The sequence below is a fragment of the Pteropus alecto genome, unplaced genomic scaffold (assembly GCF_000325575.1).
Source record: "Pteropus alecto unplaced genomic scaffold, ASM32557v1 scaffold105, whole genome shotgun sequence".
NCBI lineage: Eukaryota > Metazoa > Chordata > Mammalia > Chiroptera > Pteropodidae > Pteropus > Pteropus alecto.
Window position 1 is genome coordinate 1690210 of NW_006436294.1, and position 17882 is coordinate 1708091.

At 35.6% G+C, this 17882-nt stretch overlaps 1 protein-coding gene across 4 annotated transcripts in view; it reads left to right on the forward strand.

Moving 5' to 3' along the window:
• Positions 1–17882, forward strand: part of PHF20L1 (PHD finger protein 20 like 1) — a 62473-nt gene that overhangs the window by 7294 nt on the left and 37297 nt on the right. For 2 of the 4 annotated variants that reach the window (XM_006912926.3, XM_015590253.2), the window contains exons 2-6: positions 7985–8156; positions 8299–8383; positions 11801–11889; positions 15621–15834; positions 16427–16552. In XM_006912926.3, coding sequence (XP_006912988.1) covers positions 7985–8156; positions 8299–8383; positions 11801–11889; positions 15621–15834; positions 16427–16552 — 686 coding nt within the window. Of the gene's footprint in view, positions 1–7984; positions 8157–8298; positions 8384–11800; positions 11890–12111; positions 12202–15620; positions 15835–16423; positions 16553–17882 lie in introns of all 4 variants that reach the window. The other 2 variants (XM_025047567.1, XM_006912925.3) reach the window with 2 other exon arrangements.

Consider the following 17882-nt stretch of genomic DNA (forward strand, 5'->3'; position numbering starts at 1 on the left):
GATCTTACACGTCACATCACATTAGATGATGTTTTATTTTGTAGTGAGGAGTTGATTAAAACCAGTAGTGGGGAAATAATTTATCTGTCCTGGTAGTCAGCTCTACTAAAAAGAATGTTTTGCCATTCTACTTTTGCTGAGTAGACAGAATTGTTATCTGCAGAGACTTAAAGGTTTTAAATTTTGTTTTTAAGTAATTTGAGGGAGAAAATACTAGTTTTAAGTTTTAAATGTCAGTGTAATTTTTAAAAGAAATTAACAATGTCGAAAAGCCAGCTTAGTTTTTCTGTTCTTAATAAGAGCCCTAGTTTTTTAGTATTTTCATGTGACTTTATATTTTGAAGAACTATTGACCATTCCTACTGCCTCCTCCCACAGATCATTAGCACATAAAGTTTTTTATTAAATTAGAAATTGATATGCAAGTATTATGTTATTTCAGTAATTATAATTAACTTTGAGAGAATCGTTGCACTAAAATTGAAGAAAGGATCTGGATATTTAATATTCTTTGTGTCTTAAAAGTATTTATTGCCAAACAACAACCCTCTTCAATTAAAAATGCATGTTTCTAGTACATCATGGTTAGGTAAGGTACTGAATATAAGCTACTTACTTGGAATAACGTATATACGAGGCCTAGCCCCTTCTACTCATAAAAGGCGCCCAGCAAAGTTTATTAAATTTTGGTGAGTTGGTAAAGAATGGCCTCAAAAGTTTTGAGGATATCATGAAATCTGGTTACCAATGAAGAAAATTATGGCAAATGAATTGTGACTTACTGGCTGAAAACTAAGCACATTTGTAAAACTAGATTTGCAAATTTAATTTCATTTTTAAAGTTTTTTTTTTTTAGTCTAACAAATCATTTCCTAGGTTTCTTAATTTTTAAACTTAAATGAAGACAGTTTTTAAACATCGTAAAAGTTAAGCTACTTTTCTCAGCCTTTTAATTTAGTAATGTGGTGATGTTTCATACTTAGGCATAGTGAGATGCAGTGTATCTTTTGTTTTCAGAAATTTTAATGAAACGAGCCTTTTGGATGTTTATTTTGTACAGTATAGTAAAAGCTGTTTTTATACTCTTTGGGCTAACACAAACCAACATTAGGCATATTATTTGTGTTAAGAAAAAAATAAACAGATAATATAATTTGATTTTGACTTTGTTTTTATCTGTTTTCGGTACCTCCTGGTAAGAGCCTCCTATACTTGGAGCATTGCAGTAGGTATGGCAAGAGCTGAAAATCAGTAATTGCAAGGTACAGAGTGTATGTTGCTCGAAAGCACAGTCTTTAAGGACAGATAAATCTTTGTTCAGGGTTCTACCATTTATTACCTGTTTTTACTTGAGCAAGTTACTTAAGCTTTCAGATCCTCTGTGACCTCCCTTTAATAATGGGGAACAATGGCAATGCCTGACTCAGGGTTCTCTGAGGATTAAGCAATACAGTGCGTGTTGTGTTATCATACTTTCTGCCACATGGTAGACACTTAGTAAGTGTTGGCCTTAACAGTGATAATAGCGTGAACATTAGTTAGTCTACGAACGTAGACTCTAATGGGAGAGGAGTCAGTGTAAACTCTTAAAACCTTAATCAATAGACATATAAACCTGTGTGTCTCTGAGTAGTAAAATAATGTTTTAAGTGCCAAATATTAAGAAATAGAAACTGATTGGACTGCAGCCTGCTAGAGTTTTTAGTTTTGTGACAAAATTAAGTAAAGAGTTCGGTCATGTTAGCCTGAACAAATTATATGAAGTACGCAATCTTTGAATAAAATAACTGGTGGCATTTTTTGGTAGAGTAGGAACTTTTGATAGTCTAATTGATGCATATGGTGGGAGATGATAATGAGTATAAAGGCTGAGGTGTAGGCATTTCGATTTGTTATGAACGAAGGCGTGGCAGGGGAGTCAGGTGCTAAGGAGGTAGAGAGGAATAGGAGTTTAAAATCCAGTGATCTGAAAGGAAACCTTAATTTGAAAGGTGGCTGCTGCAGGTTCTACAGGAAAATACAGCTAACTCTGATCTCACCCACTCTGCTGCAGAGGTTTTAGACAGGGAGGAAGCAGGGTGGTTTGGCAGCATGTCCTGGACGTGTGTCCTGGGCAATGAATGCATCTGGAAAGAGGGATCTGAGTGGACCTGAGGGATAATGTGACAAGACTTTTAGTATTTAATGTTGGAGATGTGATTTTTGACATTCGTTATCATCTGAATGTCCTTGAAATTCTATATTCATTTGTATTTATACTTCGTTTTGGAATACCAAGTTTGAATTAACCAAAGGGTTTTGTTTCAGTGTGTTCTTAAGCGAAGTAGTTAACATGCAGTATCTAAAAGCACTTCATTTAAAAATATTGTAATACTATTAGGTGACATCGTTATTATGGTTACAATCAATGAGCGAATGGGTGAGAGAACACTTGAAAATTGCAGAGCATAATGTAAATTTGAAATACCTCCAAGAAGCTAAATTTTTACGAGGTTATTAGATTCTAAGGATATTATGTTTGCTTTGGATTACATTTTATGTTTTTATTATTTGGAAAATAATCCTCGTGACAGTCTTATGTGAAGAAGTTCTTACCTCTAACATGGTATCATACAAAATGACTAAAACGTAGTAGAACTAGAAATAGTTCTAGTTCTAATTTGGGGAACTCATTCTTATTTGTCATCTAGTTTGATATATGCAGATTTTTACCTGTATGGGAAAAGAAAGTTAACCATGAGGAAATGACAAAGAAAATGCTTGATACACTTCTGGCCGAGAATCTTCTACACATAAGCCAAAGGACAGAGTTGTTAACTATTCATTGATAGGTTACAATCCACTAAACAAGGCCTGACAACAGTCTCAAAGTTCCTAAAGACCATCAGAATTCACTCTGAGATTAAGCTATTTAAATTAAGTGCCATATTAAAAGGGCAACATATTTTTAAAAATTGCCCCAATAAATTATTCAAATTATATATTTTTAAAGTCATTTGTTTATACTGATAAAATTTCTAATTTATATAAATTTAAATATTGACAGTTCCGCATCAATTTCATTTAACTCAGCACTGAGTCTCTAATTCACTATGTGCCAGACACTACAGCAGCAATAAAACTACAAATACAAATAAGACATTATTCTGATCAACTCAAATTTAGAGGAGAAGGGAGAGAAAAAGAGAATCAAACAAGTTAACGCAAGTACAATATAATGTAATGGCTAACAGAGTAAAGACATATTACAGTAGCATAGAGAAAGAGTACCCAAATTAGATATTCTCCTAAAGTAGTTCCTTAATTTTCAAAGAATGAAAGATACTTGAAATAGGACTACAACACAATTTAAATGTTAACAGAATCTTAGAGAGCTAGAATTAACAATTAAAAACAAGTTTTGTGAAAGAAAACTCATAAGCAAGGAACTCTAACATGGTATCATACAAAATGACTAAAACGTAGTAGAACTATTTCTAGTTCTCTATGATCTAGTTCTGTAGATCACAGGTTTAGTTCAGAATCTACATATCTCACCCCTCTCTGAATAATCTTGTACAGGTGGGAGGCACCAGTGACAGCATTAAAATGCCAGTATTATCAGATAAGACAATAAAGTGCTATAAGAGTTCAGGGAAGGTGAAATCATTTTATTCTTGATAATGGTCTTGCTCCACTCTGGGGTAGTAGCCACAGTTTAACTTGCCCGCTGATTCAGAAGGGGTCCCAAGGAATCACTGACAATTACCGTGGTAGAACTACATGTATGACAACTGTTAACTTTGGCAAGAATCAGTATAAAGGCTTCTCAGTCTTTCTGAATGCTTTTTGTTTTTCTTAAACATAATAAACCAGAAAGACCCAATTTTAGGGTGGATGATTTTCCTTAAGTTTGCTGAGAATAAACTGTTCTCTAGGATTCAAGTGTAAAAGACATCTGAGAGCAAGGTAGACGTGGGGGTAGTACCTTATTTTCTACACAAGCAAATATCATTTAAGCAATGTGTGCACTTCAGAATGGGTTTATAATAGGGACAATAGACAGTGGAAATTTTGAGGTGTTTTGCAGTAACATAATAAGGGGTAACATCTCTGCGTAGAATCTTGGCATTGAGGAATCTTCTAGTGAGGTTGCCTTCTCTCCCTCTCCTTTTGAACCTTTGAGAGATGCCAACTATGGTTATTTTCTTTTTATTTTCTAATTTTCTAAGACAATTTTCCAATTGTTTTAACTCTGAAATCCGTCTTCCACTTCTCAAATCTTTCACAAATGTCTGGGACTTAGCTTAATCGCTATTCTTTAACAGCATTCCATGACTCAGACTTTAAAAAAATAACAAAAACATTACCACTACATCTTCCGAGTTCAATATGAAAAATCTTATGTCCCGTTCACACTCAAATTATTGTAAAACATAAGTAGTGCATCAAAATAATATTGCCGTAATTCAAGATGGGGAGACATTTGTGCATACATTTGTTCAACAGAATTTTTCATTCACTATGTATATCAGAGTATTATTACTATGGGCCATCTGCTAGAGCAGGGAAATCATTTCACTGTATAAAACTATATGTTAAATTGCCATTTCATGCATTTTAATATGTATAGCAAAGATCTTGACATTAGAATTTTTTTTCAGGGTATAACTGATTACTGAATTAAGTACAAACTTTACGGAATTCCCTGTTCGTAGAATAGAGGGGCATTTTATTACTCTTTCAAAGTGTTTTATTTGAACCTAGCTAACCAGTCCAATCCAGTGTCCCACTAATCTCTTTTCCCCTTACTGCTTACCATGGTCTAGCAAAAGAGGACCGTTTCCCCCAGTCTCTCCTCCAGTCTCTGATCATGAGGTCTTGAGGGTAGAACTTGTCTCTGAATCCTCACTGGCTGCCTGCCTAACCGTGAGTCACGTGATGGTTTTAAGTAAATGAACACTGAGTGAGTAAATGAAGTATGATACATTTTACCTTTGTTTGCACCATGTTTATTAAGCCCAAATTCTGCAAGTCCCCACCAAGATCAACATAGACACTGTCCCCCAAGGACTTTCAGTGAACTTCCCAATTCTCTCCAAACTATTAATAGCACCTTATGTAAAATTTTTCTAATGCCTGTTTACCAGGTACGACATGATCACTTTACTGCAGGCCTTATCCTACATCTTTTGTAGGCCGTTGTGCCAGTTTTGGCTTTGAATACTCTGCCACGAGTGTTCTTGAGCAGTCTGCCACCTGTTAAATGTGGACTGTGTTGTCTATACCTTGGGTGGTTACTGGGATCCAAATGAGATAAGGTCTGTAGAGAGCAGTTGACACTCAATGAGGAAGAACATGGAGCCTGACACACATGACTCAGTAAATACTCTGGTTCTTCTCCCTCTCTCCTCATCTGACTTAAGCTAATAAGCTCCTGAAAGGTAGGAGTTAATTGTTTTCTTTTGACCTATCAGCAGTGCCCGGCAAGGACCTTAATCTTATTAGGTGCCCAATTATATGTTGAGTAAATGAACAGAAATTTGGACATTCTTTGTAAGGGTAATATTTATGACACCTTTATTTAAGATTCAAAATTTGATTAGTAGTGAACATTGTAAAAAAAAGAGATAATCTTGGGTATTTATGTTATTTATTTAATTCTTGGCCATCATCCAGAATTTACATATCAATCTCTAGGTATTTATGTGTAAAGAGTATAACATGCTCTAAGTTATCCTAAAGAATTCCTCAAAATATAATTTTTAGTCTGTTTGTTGCATTTGGTACCCTCTCAGCCAACAGTATTTGAAATACGTTAGGAAAACTATAAGTTACTTAAAAATGCAATCCAGATTTAAATTCTTTGAACTCACTTAGATTCCGATTCTTTACTGAATTGCATCATATTGTGATGGTAAAGATAATGTCTGACTGTTTCCATGTACTGTTTTCACTTTGAGAAATGTCTTAAGTATATAGAGTTGGGCACACTTAGAATGCGAAGGAAGCTAAGAATACATTCCTATTTTTTACTCAAAATTTAAAAGACGGTAGTAAATATGTGAAACTAGAGGCTCTTATATTTTGAAATTTTTAATTTTTAGAACTGATAGAACTGATAGAAAGCCTCTTTACAGTAGTTGGTTAAATGGCTGGCAAATGTTGACAAACACACGAAAGGTTAACCTTATTCCTAGGTTTCCCTTACTTCTATTGGCAATTTTTATGTTTTAAAAAACTAGCGCAGTAAAAACAATCAAAGCAAGCTGCCGAAGACAAGCATTGTCACGTTCATTCTAAAGGCGATGGCTTGGGCGTGTCCACCTCGGGTATGCAGGTCCCCTGAGTGTCCTTGTTCTTAGCTCTTTAACTGTTTCCTCACCCACACCCACTCCCAAAAAATGACTCAGGGTAAGATGTAACCAGGGTTAGAATTGGGTTGCCAGCTGTGTTGGTTCTGAGGACACGCGCATCCAGATTGTTTTTAAAGTCACTTCCTGTTCCTACCGAATGTGTCCTGAGTGGCCAGTGTGTCTGTCACGGTGCGGATGCTGGAGAGACAGATGGATGTGACGGTTATTCTTACATCATGTTCCTCGGATCTCTACTCTCTCGAGAAATGTTAATAAGTGTTCCTTGATAAAGGGTTATGTAGTTCTGTAAGTTTGGTCATAGTACTTTATCTCCATCTCGTTGACGGAGACAAGAAGTTTTTTAATAAAACAGTTTAGCTTTTTCAAGTCACTATTTTCCTAGCTTATTTGACCATTGGTCCCTTTTTGTGTGGCACCTTAGCGTCTCCGGAGCTATAAATGCCGTGCCTGCATGGAGCTGATCTCACGGAGGGGTCCAGGGGAGCAGCGGGGAGGGGAGTGGGGAAGTCTTCACATGAGCGAGTACACGCCGAGCCACCTCCCAGACGATGAGTGTGCACAGGAGGGGGGCACCCCGGGGCGAGGCAGGAGGAACAGAATGTACAAAGCTCGGGGCGTGCACGGGGTGTGCACAGGACGGGCTGTGCTCCAGGGAACTCCAAGTAGCTCCGTATCGTGGAGAAAGCAGCTCTCCCAGAGAATGCTTCATAGCCTTTGAAGTTATAAAATCTTGACTGGCACATGTGGTTTATAAAGCATATAGCCATTCACTCCTAAATTTCCAAGTTATGTGAGCTCTGGTGTGCTTTATATTTAAAGCTAATTTTCCAGAGCAATAAGAAGAATTTCAGGTTTATCAAACACCAGGAAAAATATGGGATAAACTGTTATGGCTGAATCATCTGCCATGTGCTGTTGTTGAGTTCTTAAGTTTATTTAATGATACTTTAAAAAAAAAAATGGAGTTATCTGAATATAATACGGTACATTAGGTAGGAATGATGAAGCAATATCCCTTTTTAAAAATTTTGAGTTAACTAATTTCTATTTTGGAGTTAATTGTAGGAGAATCATCAGACATGAAGACAGAACAATGGGATGTTATTTTTATATTTTTAAAATTTAAGTTTTAACTGAATTTTCCCTACTACCATTGATGCTCATGATCAAATATTGAAAAGTAAAGAAAATAAATACATTAAAGACCATAATTTTCCATTCAGTGGCTATACCGTTGTTGGTCTAGTTAAGGACTGTTCATTTTGGCTAACTATATTTTTAGATGGTTTCTATTTCTTTGTTATAATAAATGTTTTGCATATATAATTCTAGAATTGGAATGATTGGATCAAAAGTAGGAATATGTTTAAGGCTCTTGCACAGTAATTTATAGTTCTACTGGGTGTGTATCAAAGTGTTTATTTCAAAAGGAATCAAGAACAGTCATTAAATTCAATTAAATTCAAAAATAATAAAGCAAACTTTGTTTACTTTCAGTAGTTTAAAAATATGGACCCATATTATTTCGTTGGTGGTTTTAACAGTGAGCAATATTTCATGCTTTTTAATACGTTGTATAACATATGTAAGAATGTTCTCCTGATCTAAAGCTCCTTTTTATTTTTGAGGTATCCATCACGAATTGAAAAGATTGACTATGAGGAGGGCAAAATGTTGGTCCATTTTGAGCGCTGGAGCCATCGTTACGATGAGTGGATTTACTGGGATAGCAACAGACTGCGACCTCTCGAGAGGCCGGCACTGCGAAAGGAGGGCCTGAAGGACGAGGATGATTTCTTTGTGAGTAGCCGCTTTCATCTGCTAGATGTAGAATGACGTATTCTAAAGGGAATTCTGTTAAATTTCACAGAAGCTTGTTTTTATTAAGGAAATGCTTATTTATTATATACATGGTATTGATCTTAAAAGTTGTTTGAAATAGGATTTTAAAGCCGGAGAAGAAGTTCTGGCTCGTTGGACAGACTGTCGCTATTACCCTGCCAAGATCGAAGCAATTAACAAAGAAGGTATGTGTCTAGAACGATCCGGGGTTTATGATAGTAAAATTTTAACACATTTTTAATTTTAATTAATGCCTATTTAAAGTATTGAAATTAGGAGAGGTAACTAGATGGTTAAAATATTTTCAGTGCACAGGCTGGTATTGTATGCTTTTTATTTCTTCTCCTCTGTTTCCAGTTTGTTGGCTAAGTTAGTTTTGTAAACATCTCAATCAGAGTGGGAGGAAAGTTAAAGAGCGAAATTCAAATGAGTTAACTTAGAGGTGAAATACTGTCCAGCATTCTCTGAGGAAAGAGTATGGAACTTCATCAGTTTGAGGATTTCCTTTATTGCTTCTTTCCCCTTCCCTTTTTTCTTAATTTTTGTGAATAATTGAGAGTTAATTTTCCTAATAGCCTTTTGTGCTGTCTAATATTGATAACTGAGCAAAAGTTACTGAGCTGATCAGAAATGTTGAAAATAACAAATCAGCTGTGTGAATGTGGCACGAGATGAGTAAATCTATTGTACAGATTGTGAATTGAAAAAACAGAACTTATAGACCGATTAATTGGGAAAGGCATAAGAATTAATATTTAAATTATTATTGGAAATATACTTATTTTATTTTTTAATTTCTTATTTAAAATCTCATTTAAAACAGTTGTGAAATACTTGTAAGTCTGTCTTTCTAGTTAGTAATACGTTAGTTTTCTGTTACAATTATCTCTTAAACTTGACCACTCATTTATTCTTTTTTACTAAAGAAACACATTGAGTGACAGCTTCTTGGCAAGAAGGGCATTTAATCTAAGGGGACACTTCCTTTAAACTGAATATCGAAAGACAAGTTAGCTAGGTAAAGAAGGACTAAAAAAGGCTTCTCTGGCAGAAGAAATAGTGTATGCAGAAGAAAAGAGGAGAGGCAGGTCATTTTCCAGGATCTGTAGTCTTCAATGTGACTGGCGTGAAGGATCCCTTTACAGGGACTAGAATAGCAGAAGAGGTTGGCGAGGGAAGCAGGGGGCAGTGTGTGAAGAGTCTGATAATCTTCCTAAAGAATATGACTTTTATTTGGAGGTGATGGGAGCCAGGTAAAGGATTAAGCGGAAGTTTTAAACTAACAGGACTTGAGAAAAAATAGGAAGTAAGAGAGGATAGAAGAGGAGGACATTTAAGAAGAGATATACTATAAGAATGTTGAGTGTGAAAAAGTAGGTCATAGTCGTTTAGCTAGGAATTATGATATAACTTTACGCAAGCTTTATTCCGATCTGTTGTTATTATGAAATGAAATAACAGATAGGGCTATGATTTTATTCACACCAATCACCTTGTGGAAGAGTTGAGGGCCATCTCAGTCTTGAAGGTCACTTCTCCTTTTCTACTGTGCACTTGGGCTTCTGGAGAGCTGTGTTATGGAGCTTGGATTCCATGTCTTATACACATGGGCTCCCCAAGGTCAAGTCCAGAGCCTAGCACAGAGTAGGCAGTCAGCAACAATTTGTGGAAAGGAAGGAAGAAATCAGTTCTGTTGTATAATCCACCGAAAATAGCACTAAACAAAACAAAATTAAACAGTGCTAACCTAATTAAGAGCAGTTTCTGTAAAGTGTGGAAAGCTTTGGGACCTTCCGCTCTACGTTTAAAGCTCCTTGGGAGTATGCACACACAAGCGCATGCATACACACGCTTAGAACACACTCAGAAACAAAACCACCCTCATTCGTTATCCCATTTGTCTGAAAATTGGAAGAGTGAAGATAGTGATTGCAATCTCTGCCATTTTAGGAGCAGTTTAAGTGAGCAGTTAGTGAAATATTGGCAGATATAATTTGTTTTTTGAAAATCTCCACTAGAGGTATTTATTTTTGTGATCTCTGTATGTCTCACGTGATGGATAAATCTGCCCCCTCCAGAAAAAAAAAAAAACAACAACAACAACAAAAAGCTAAAAAAAGGCAAAGGAAACCCAATCAGATAGGGATTGACTTGGAAGTCTGTCTTTCAAGTTAGACTAGAAAAGCTAAACAGAACTAACAAATGGGAACTTTTAGGTATATGTAATATGTCTTAGAGAAGTCGAAGAGAAGAGGCAAATCTGTAGAATGCAGTGGTCAGGGAAGTTTTCACATTAGGGGAGGGGTCTGAAGAGCTGATCCGTGAAGAGTGGGTTGGAGTTAGGGAAGGAGGGAGGCAGCACAACAGAGGAGACAGTGAGTGATGGCAGGGAGAGCCAGCGCACAGGAGGTGTGGCAAGGAGCCTGCGGGCTCTTCTGGGATGCCATTTGGAAGAAGGGAGAGGACAGTCGCAGGAGTCACGGTAGGGTAAGGTGGACGGACGGTTTGGCATGCTCAGAGTCTTCCCAGTGTCTTTATATCCTTGCTATTCGACAGATCAGTTCTTTTCATAACTTGGGTTTAGATCTTTATATCTGTGCTATAGTGTCTTATGCTAATTATCAGAAGATAGGAAATTCACATCATAAAAAAATCTTTGAACATATGTGGCATTGGCTTTGGTGCCAGTAATACTAACGATCACATTTATCGTTTGTGCTCATTTTGTAAAGGTCAAGTATCTGTTTACTAACAGTGGTACTCTGCCCTCATTTGTACAGGAAGGGATGATAGGCAAACATTGGAATTCCATAAATATGAAATCTACATAATTTATATGTTTTCTAATACAGCTGACTTTTATTGACTTGCAAGCATGGAGTCTGTTGCAAACAATCTTGAGTCCTAAATGCAGGATGAATTAGTGGGAAAGGCATGGGGATCGGGGGTGTTAGTTGTAGCTAGCTGTGCTGCTGCCTAGCTGACCGCCATTGGATGTAGCATTTAGCTTCTCTGGACTTCAGTGGTCTAATCTGCACAGGAAGACTTTTGTCTAGATGATCTAGAAAGTGTTTTCTAGCTTAAAAGCCTGTGAATCTATAATTCTTATTTGCCAGTTTATTAATATTTCCTAAGGAATAATTCTTTTCTGAGAAAACGATTTTTTTCTATTTTAGATCTCCCTCTCTGTTATTTGGAAAGAAACTTTGAAAGACAGCAAATGATAATTTTTATAGAAGTATTATACATGTTTGTAAATAATGATTTTATTTTGGCCAGATATATTATACCTGACATGTTATTTAAACATATATTTAAATTATTAAAAATAAAATTTAAAATCCTTCAGCAAAAATCAGAATGACATGCGACTAACTTATCATGATTTAATTTGGATATTTTTAAAGGGAAATTAGAGTCGTTTTCAGACAGAAAGAGAAAATAAACTTAATCAACTTGATGGAGTCCTGAAAAGGGGTGTGTGTTTGCAGTTATTGCAGTCATGGACATTTATTTCTGTGAGGGCATTAGTTGTTCGATTTCAAATGTTGCTGTAAGATTGAATTATATTTTCTAATGATTCTGACTTGCTCCGATTTCAGGAACATTCACAGTTCAGTTTTATGATGGAGTAATTCGTTGTTTAAAAAGAATGCACATTAAAGCCATGCCCGAGGATGCTAAGGGGCAGGTAAGAGTGTTCAGCGTTCTAGCTACCCAAAGGGTGGTGACCGATCAAAATAAATGTACATCTTGAATGGTGACCGATCAAAATAAATGTACATCTCTTTAAAGCGAACTAATTGTAGGGTTATGTGCTGATAGCCCCAAATAGCAGCAAGAAAAAGAAGCTTAGAATGTAAAGTAAATTATACACTTGATTTTTAGACCTGCTAAAGTTATAGGTCACTAGTTTCTGTTCCAGGTGAAATCCCAGCATCCACTAAGCTGGTGTTGTCCTATCGACCCAGCTGGATCGTGTAACCAGTCTATGGGAAGTGAGGTAAGTGCCTTTTTTTAATTGTTTCATTTTTCTGGTATATAGTATCATTTAGAAAGTTAATTTTTAATATAAAATTTTATATTGAGTTTCTTATCTTCTCCTTTCCTTCTATAAATCATAGTCATTAATCTTCTTTTAAAAGGCGCTTACCTGACACTCTGTAGGCTGTTCCCGGTAGGGCTCTGAGTCATAAGATATAAGCAGTGTATTACATGGTTTGTCACTGCTCAAAGCAAGAATGAACGGTAAGCATTTGAAGGAGAATCTGAGATGAAGTTAAAACCATGATTCCTTTGGTTGACTATGTTTCCTGAAATACTGGAAAGAAAAGGTGCCAGTAGAAATTTAAAATATTTTCTTTTATGTTCTGCTGTTATTTGGGATTTTCAGCACCTGGACCTACAATTAACTTTAAGAAATTGAAAATATAAAAATGTCTAATATGGAAATATGCTACATATTTGTTCCATACCATGCACTCAAAAATGTCATCCTGAAATGTGTTGGAATCACCTGATCAGCTTCAGTGCAGTGTAGACATTTAGCAATCTAGAAATGTTGGCCACCGCATTAGAAAAATGATTCCTGATACTTTCTGCGAAGAGTGTTTTAAAACACCTGGTTTTCACAGATTTACTTTTGAAATGATCAGCTAGCAGAGTTTTTTTCCCCCCCAATTAATATATAAGTGCAATTTAAAGTGGCAATGCTTTTGATCAGTGAAGTGCTCTGTCTTCCTACTTGTAAGTATAAATAAATGTTCTTTTAAGCATTCAGTGGTATGATTCTTTGTTACTGCATAGAAAGATTGAGTAAACCATTGTGAACTTAGTTTAATATATACCCATTTAATTAAGCAAAAGTCTCTCTTTTTTTTTTTTGCTTTAACACTATTATTTTGTTATTTTGGTTATTCACATGTTCGTGAGTTGGCCCTGTCCCTAAAACTTTGGTTTTTTTTTTTCCAAAGTGAGACATCGAGCCAGTTTGGTTTGTGGTAAAATTATAAGTTGTGAAAATTAATTTATCAGATTTATTGGATATTTAGTTTTAATAAGTATTTTAGTCACACCATGGTGTAAGCTAATATTAAAATCAGTGCCAAAATACTACTGAAATTTTATTTAATTTTGAATTACAAACATATTAAAATATGTGCAGAATTTTTAGTTTTATAAATTGCTTTCATTTTTAAAAAGTGTCTTTTTTCCTCAAAAAGGTTTCGACTCATTTTTATCTAGGGAATATTCTAAGTCAGGGGTTGTTTGGGCAGAGTGAAGAGAATTCACCTTTGCTTCTCTTCTAGATTTTGAGTACTTTGAGAATTCTTTAATAAGATGCATAGTAGAATTTCTTTTACTAAACTAGCAAAAGATAAGGCATCAAATAAATGCCCTGTGGAAACGCCCTTCCCTAAGCTTTCTGTCGCTTTTTCTCCCCTATTCTTTTCCTTAGTCCACCGATAGAAAATTTACATTTTAACTCACTAATGTCACAGGTTGGCTTCTAAGATCCTTTACTATCTATTAAACATTTCGATTTATTGGATTCTTATAGCAAATCCTTTGACATAAGTATGGCTGATATTTCTGTTTCACGGATGAGGAATTCAGAACTCAGAGCATTGAGTTACTTGCTTAAAATGTCACTCAACCGTAGTACTCAGAGTGGCTCCGAACTCACACCTGATTTCAGGGTTTGTTGTAGTGCACTACTCTTATGTTGCCTACAGGTAACTTTGAAATATATTATTAGTTCTGATTCATTTGATTGAACCAGTTATTTTTAATAGTGAATCTTTCCTATTTAAAAATAGAAGAGCAAAATAACGAGAGAATTCCTTAATCACACAACTGCAATCATGCCATGATTAACAAGTCATGTGATCAAGAACTATTTTTTATATCTAATTTACTTTATATCTAAGTAGGACGGATTGACCAGTACTGGTGCATTTGGTTTGTTTGTTTGTTTGTTTACAAATTAGACACAGAAAGCTTTATTTTACAACTTCATAATTCACTTTCTAAAAAGACACGTACTGGGAACATAGTTTAAAATGCTGGAAAAGCTAGATGCTGGGCGTTTTCCAGGCGGGAGCAAAAATATGGTCACTCAGGGCCGATGCGTTCCTGGGGCTTCCAGGCAGCTGCTTTTATCAGCCATGGTCTCGTGAACACTTAGCATGCTTCCAGGCAGTGTAGTGCGATAGTCAATAGGAAATTGGTGACCGGATGTGTTAGGTGCAGTCACATGACATTTTCAGTTCAGTCCAGTCATCGGGGAGAGGGAGAGACATAGATTTTGTTTGTTTGTTTGTTTGCTTTTAATGGCTTATTGTCTTCACCATATATTTTTAACAATGAGCAGCCATCAACCTGTAATGCTTAATGACCTATGTTTGTTAATGGAACCCGTGAATTAAATGCATTTGATGTTGTGAAATTGTTTTTAGTTGCTTGGTTAAGAATTTAATGGATTACCCATTTTGGTTGAATCTAAATTGGTGGTCTATTTGACAGCTTAGTGGCTTTAGTGGAAGATTAATTCTGTAGAGCTATTACAAATATTCGTTTTAATTAAAAAACCTTTGCTTGTGAAAATTTAAATGTTAGTACCACTTTACATCTTTCCATATTTTTTACAATAAGCGTTTTTAGTTAAAAATAAAACAGTGAAATTTGGAAACAAAGTAAAAAAATTAATACAGGAAAAATAAATATTCACATCTCAGCAGAATGGTGACTAACATGGCCCAGGAAGTAAGTTGGAGCGGGAGGGAAATTAACCTGGAGCCTGACAGTCTGTACTTTACCTTGGCCAAGTCAAGTATTTTTTTTTTTTTCACTAGTACTATTAAGTTGTTGTAATAAATTGGTATCTGAACTTTAAAAGCTCTAAAGATTAATAAAATCACACCTTGATTTTTATGAAATTGACCATACTTTGACCATTCTTCCTAATAAGGGATAGTAATTTACTCAGTGGAATACATTTCTTTTAATCTTTGCAGAAGTGCAACATAAATATTTCTCTCTTATTTCTTTTATAGTCTGTTGTATTACAGAAAAGAAATGCAGTTTGGCCTTTAAACCCTAAAGTACTAAGGCAAAATGTCATGTCATAAGTTTCCTCGGTTATTTTAGATTTTATTCCCAAGAAATTATATCAAAGGAATATTGATTGAATATTTTTCTTTTATAAAAGCTTATAAATGCAGCTAACCCATTAGATGATTAAATTTAGTAATCTACCATGTTGATGATATACCTTGTAGATACAATTAATTCAGTTTTTATATTTGTGTGAGTGTGAAAGTAGCTTTGAAAATGTGATGTGATACATGTTTTTACTCATTATTGTAATTACATTTTGATTAATTTTTAATGCTTCACATATTTTGTGTTTTTCCTTTGGAGGATTGGATAGCTTTAGTCAAAGCAGCTGCTGCAGCTGCAGCCAAGAATAAAACAGGGAACAAACCTCGAACCAGCGCTAATAGCAATAAAGATAAAGAGAAAGATGAGAGGAAATGGTTTAAAGTACCTTCAAAGAAGGAAGAAACTTCCACTTCTGTAGCCACACCAGAGGTTGAGAAGAAGGAAGATGCGCCCACGTCTAGTGATACTTTTGGTACAAAATATGTTCTTACGTTCACTCCTTACGGCAGTGGTAAAACTCACATCGCGTATGACGAGTAGTCAGACCCCTTGGCTGCCTGTGATTTGAACATGTAGTTAAATTATTAGGCCTTTTCCCTAGCATAATACGATGGTTAACTTTTTTTTTTTTTTTTTGCATTTTATGTATCTGAAGATTATTGGTCAAATATGGATACTTGATAATGCATGCCCTCAATATTTTTGAATGTAAAAGTTGAGATTTTGATTTGCAACTTATTGGTAGTAGGTTTTGGGGGTTTTTGTTTATGTTTTTTTTTTAACCTCTTAAATGCTTCTGCATGTATTTCAGTATAACATGGAAAAAGCAGGAAGTCATTCTCTTCCTGCTTTTTTCCCCCGCAAAGAATAAGTGCTTAGTAGTTATTTCTTTCTGATGTATCAGTTTGGAGAGATTCGTATTTTTAAAGTTCTATGTCAGGCACTATATTTTAAAAAAAATTAAGTGCGAAGCATTTTTACTGTTTTGCTATTTAAAAAAAAAATCATGTGTTTTAGCTGTGGATTCTATATAAACTCTCACATATGTGTTTTATTAAAAGTAGGACTTCACGTAGAGAACGTTCCAAAGATGGTCTTTCCACAGCCAGAGAGCACGTTGTCAAACAAGAGGAAAAGTAGTCAAGGCAACTCATTTCAGGCAAAGAGAGCGCGGCTTAACAAGATTACTGGTAAACTGCAATGATTCTTTTGCCGGGGAATGGAGGGTTTGATTTTAGCGCGTTTTTAATAAAGCAAAATGTATCTTTTGGTGTAACATATAACTGGTTAATAAGAAAAACAGTTTCTGTGGTTCTCAGGGTCAACATCCTTCAGCACTGCGGGCTTCTCGTGTTGTGAAATGTGGAAAATATCACACATCTGCCTACCTCACAGGGATGTTGTGAGGATCGATAGGGTCAAAAGTTGTAAAATTCCATGGTTTGAAAATCACTTTGGGGATAAGAGTAGTTTCTATAAGAATTGAATTACCTGCTTTTGTCAGCTTGTGGGATGCAATGTCTAAGGTTCTAGATACTATGATACATTCTTACTCTTGACCAGTCTCATTAAGGATGGTCCTGTGTGTGGCTAGAAAGACGAACACCGAAGCTGTTAATTTTCAGTTTTTAAAATTTCTATCCTTGTCTTCAGGTTGGTCTCTAGAATTGGTTTTATTTCTCTGTGCATTGTTCTAACTCAGGAGGTAGAGTGCTGGGATGATGGAAAACACTGATAACCCTAGCCTGGTTGGTGTTCATAGAAGAAGGGATTTCAGTGTTAGAATCGAGGCCAGTCATGCTGGGCCCCATTACTTCCTGGGCCTTTTCAGCCTAGTGATTAACTGTGAACATATATCATTTTTCTGAGCATATGTTAAAAGGCCGATTAAAATACGTTAATTATTCAGTCACATGTTCTTATTTTAAGGACAGAATGCTTTTTAGTGCCTTTGGCCTAATAAAGCTATATCAACCCTTGTTGGCATCTTTTAAATAGTTTGAAGAATCTTGGTTTCACTGTGAGATTCAAGAATAAACTTAAATTAAACATTTTGTCTATTTTTTGAAGAGTGGAAGCCCACTGAATGATGACTATAGCTTAGAGTTCTTTAGAACCACTGTTTTATTATAGTATTCACCTAAATGATTATAATTGGTTTCAACAGGTGAGACTTCTCAGTCTTTCCATTTGTTAATATTATTTTTGTGCTTTTTTCTGATAAAGGATATATTTGGTCGCAGGACAGGAAATGTTTCAAATCAACTCACCCATTCCACCTTTTCCTTAGAAACTATTAGTTTTGGAGAAATCCAGAGTGTTATCCAGGCAACTTGGGACTTCAGTTTTGCCTTAGCGTAATGGACCGTAGCGCTCTGTCCTGTGACAGAAGTGGACTAGTACTTCTGACTCCCAAGATACCAAGATTGAAACAGCACAATTGGAGGACCAAGACCAAGGAAGATGGAAGTGACACAGATGTGATACAGCCGCCCGCTTACTAGCATCCTGGTTTTCCCT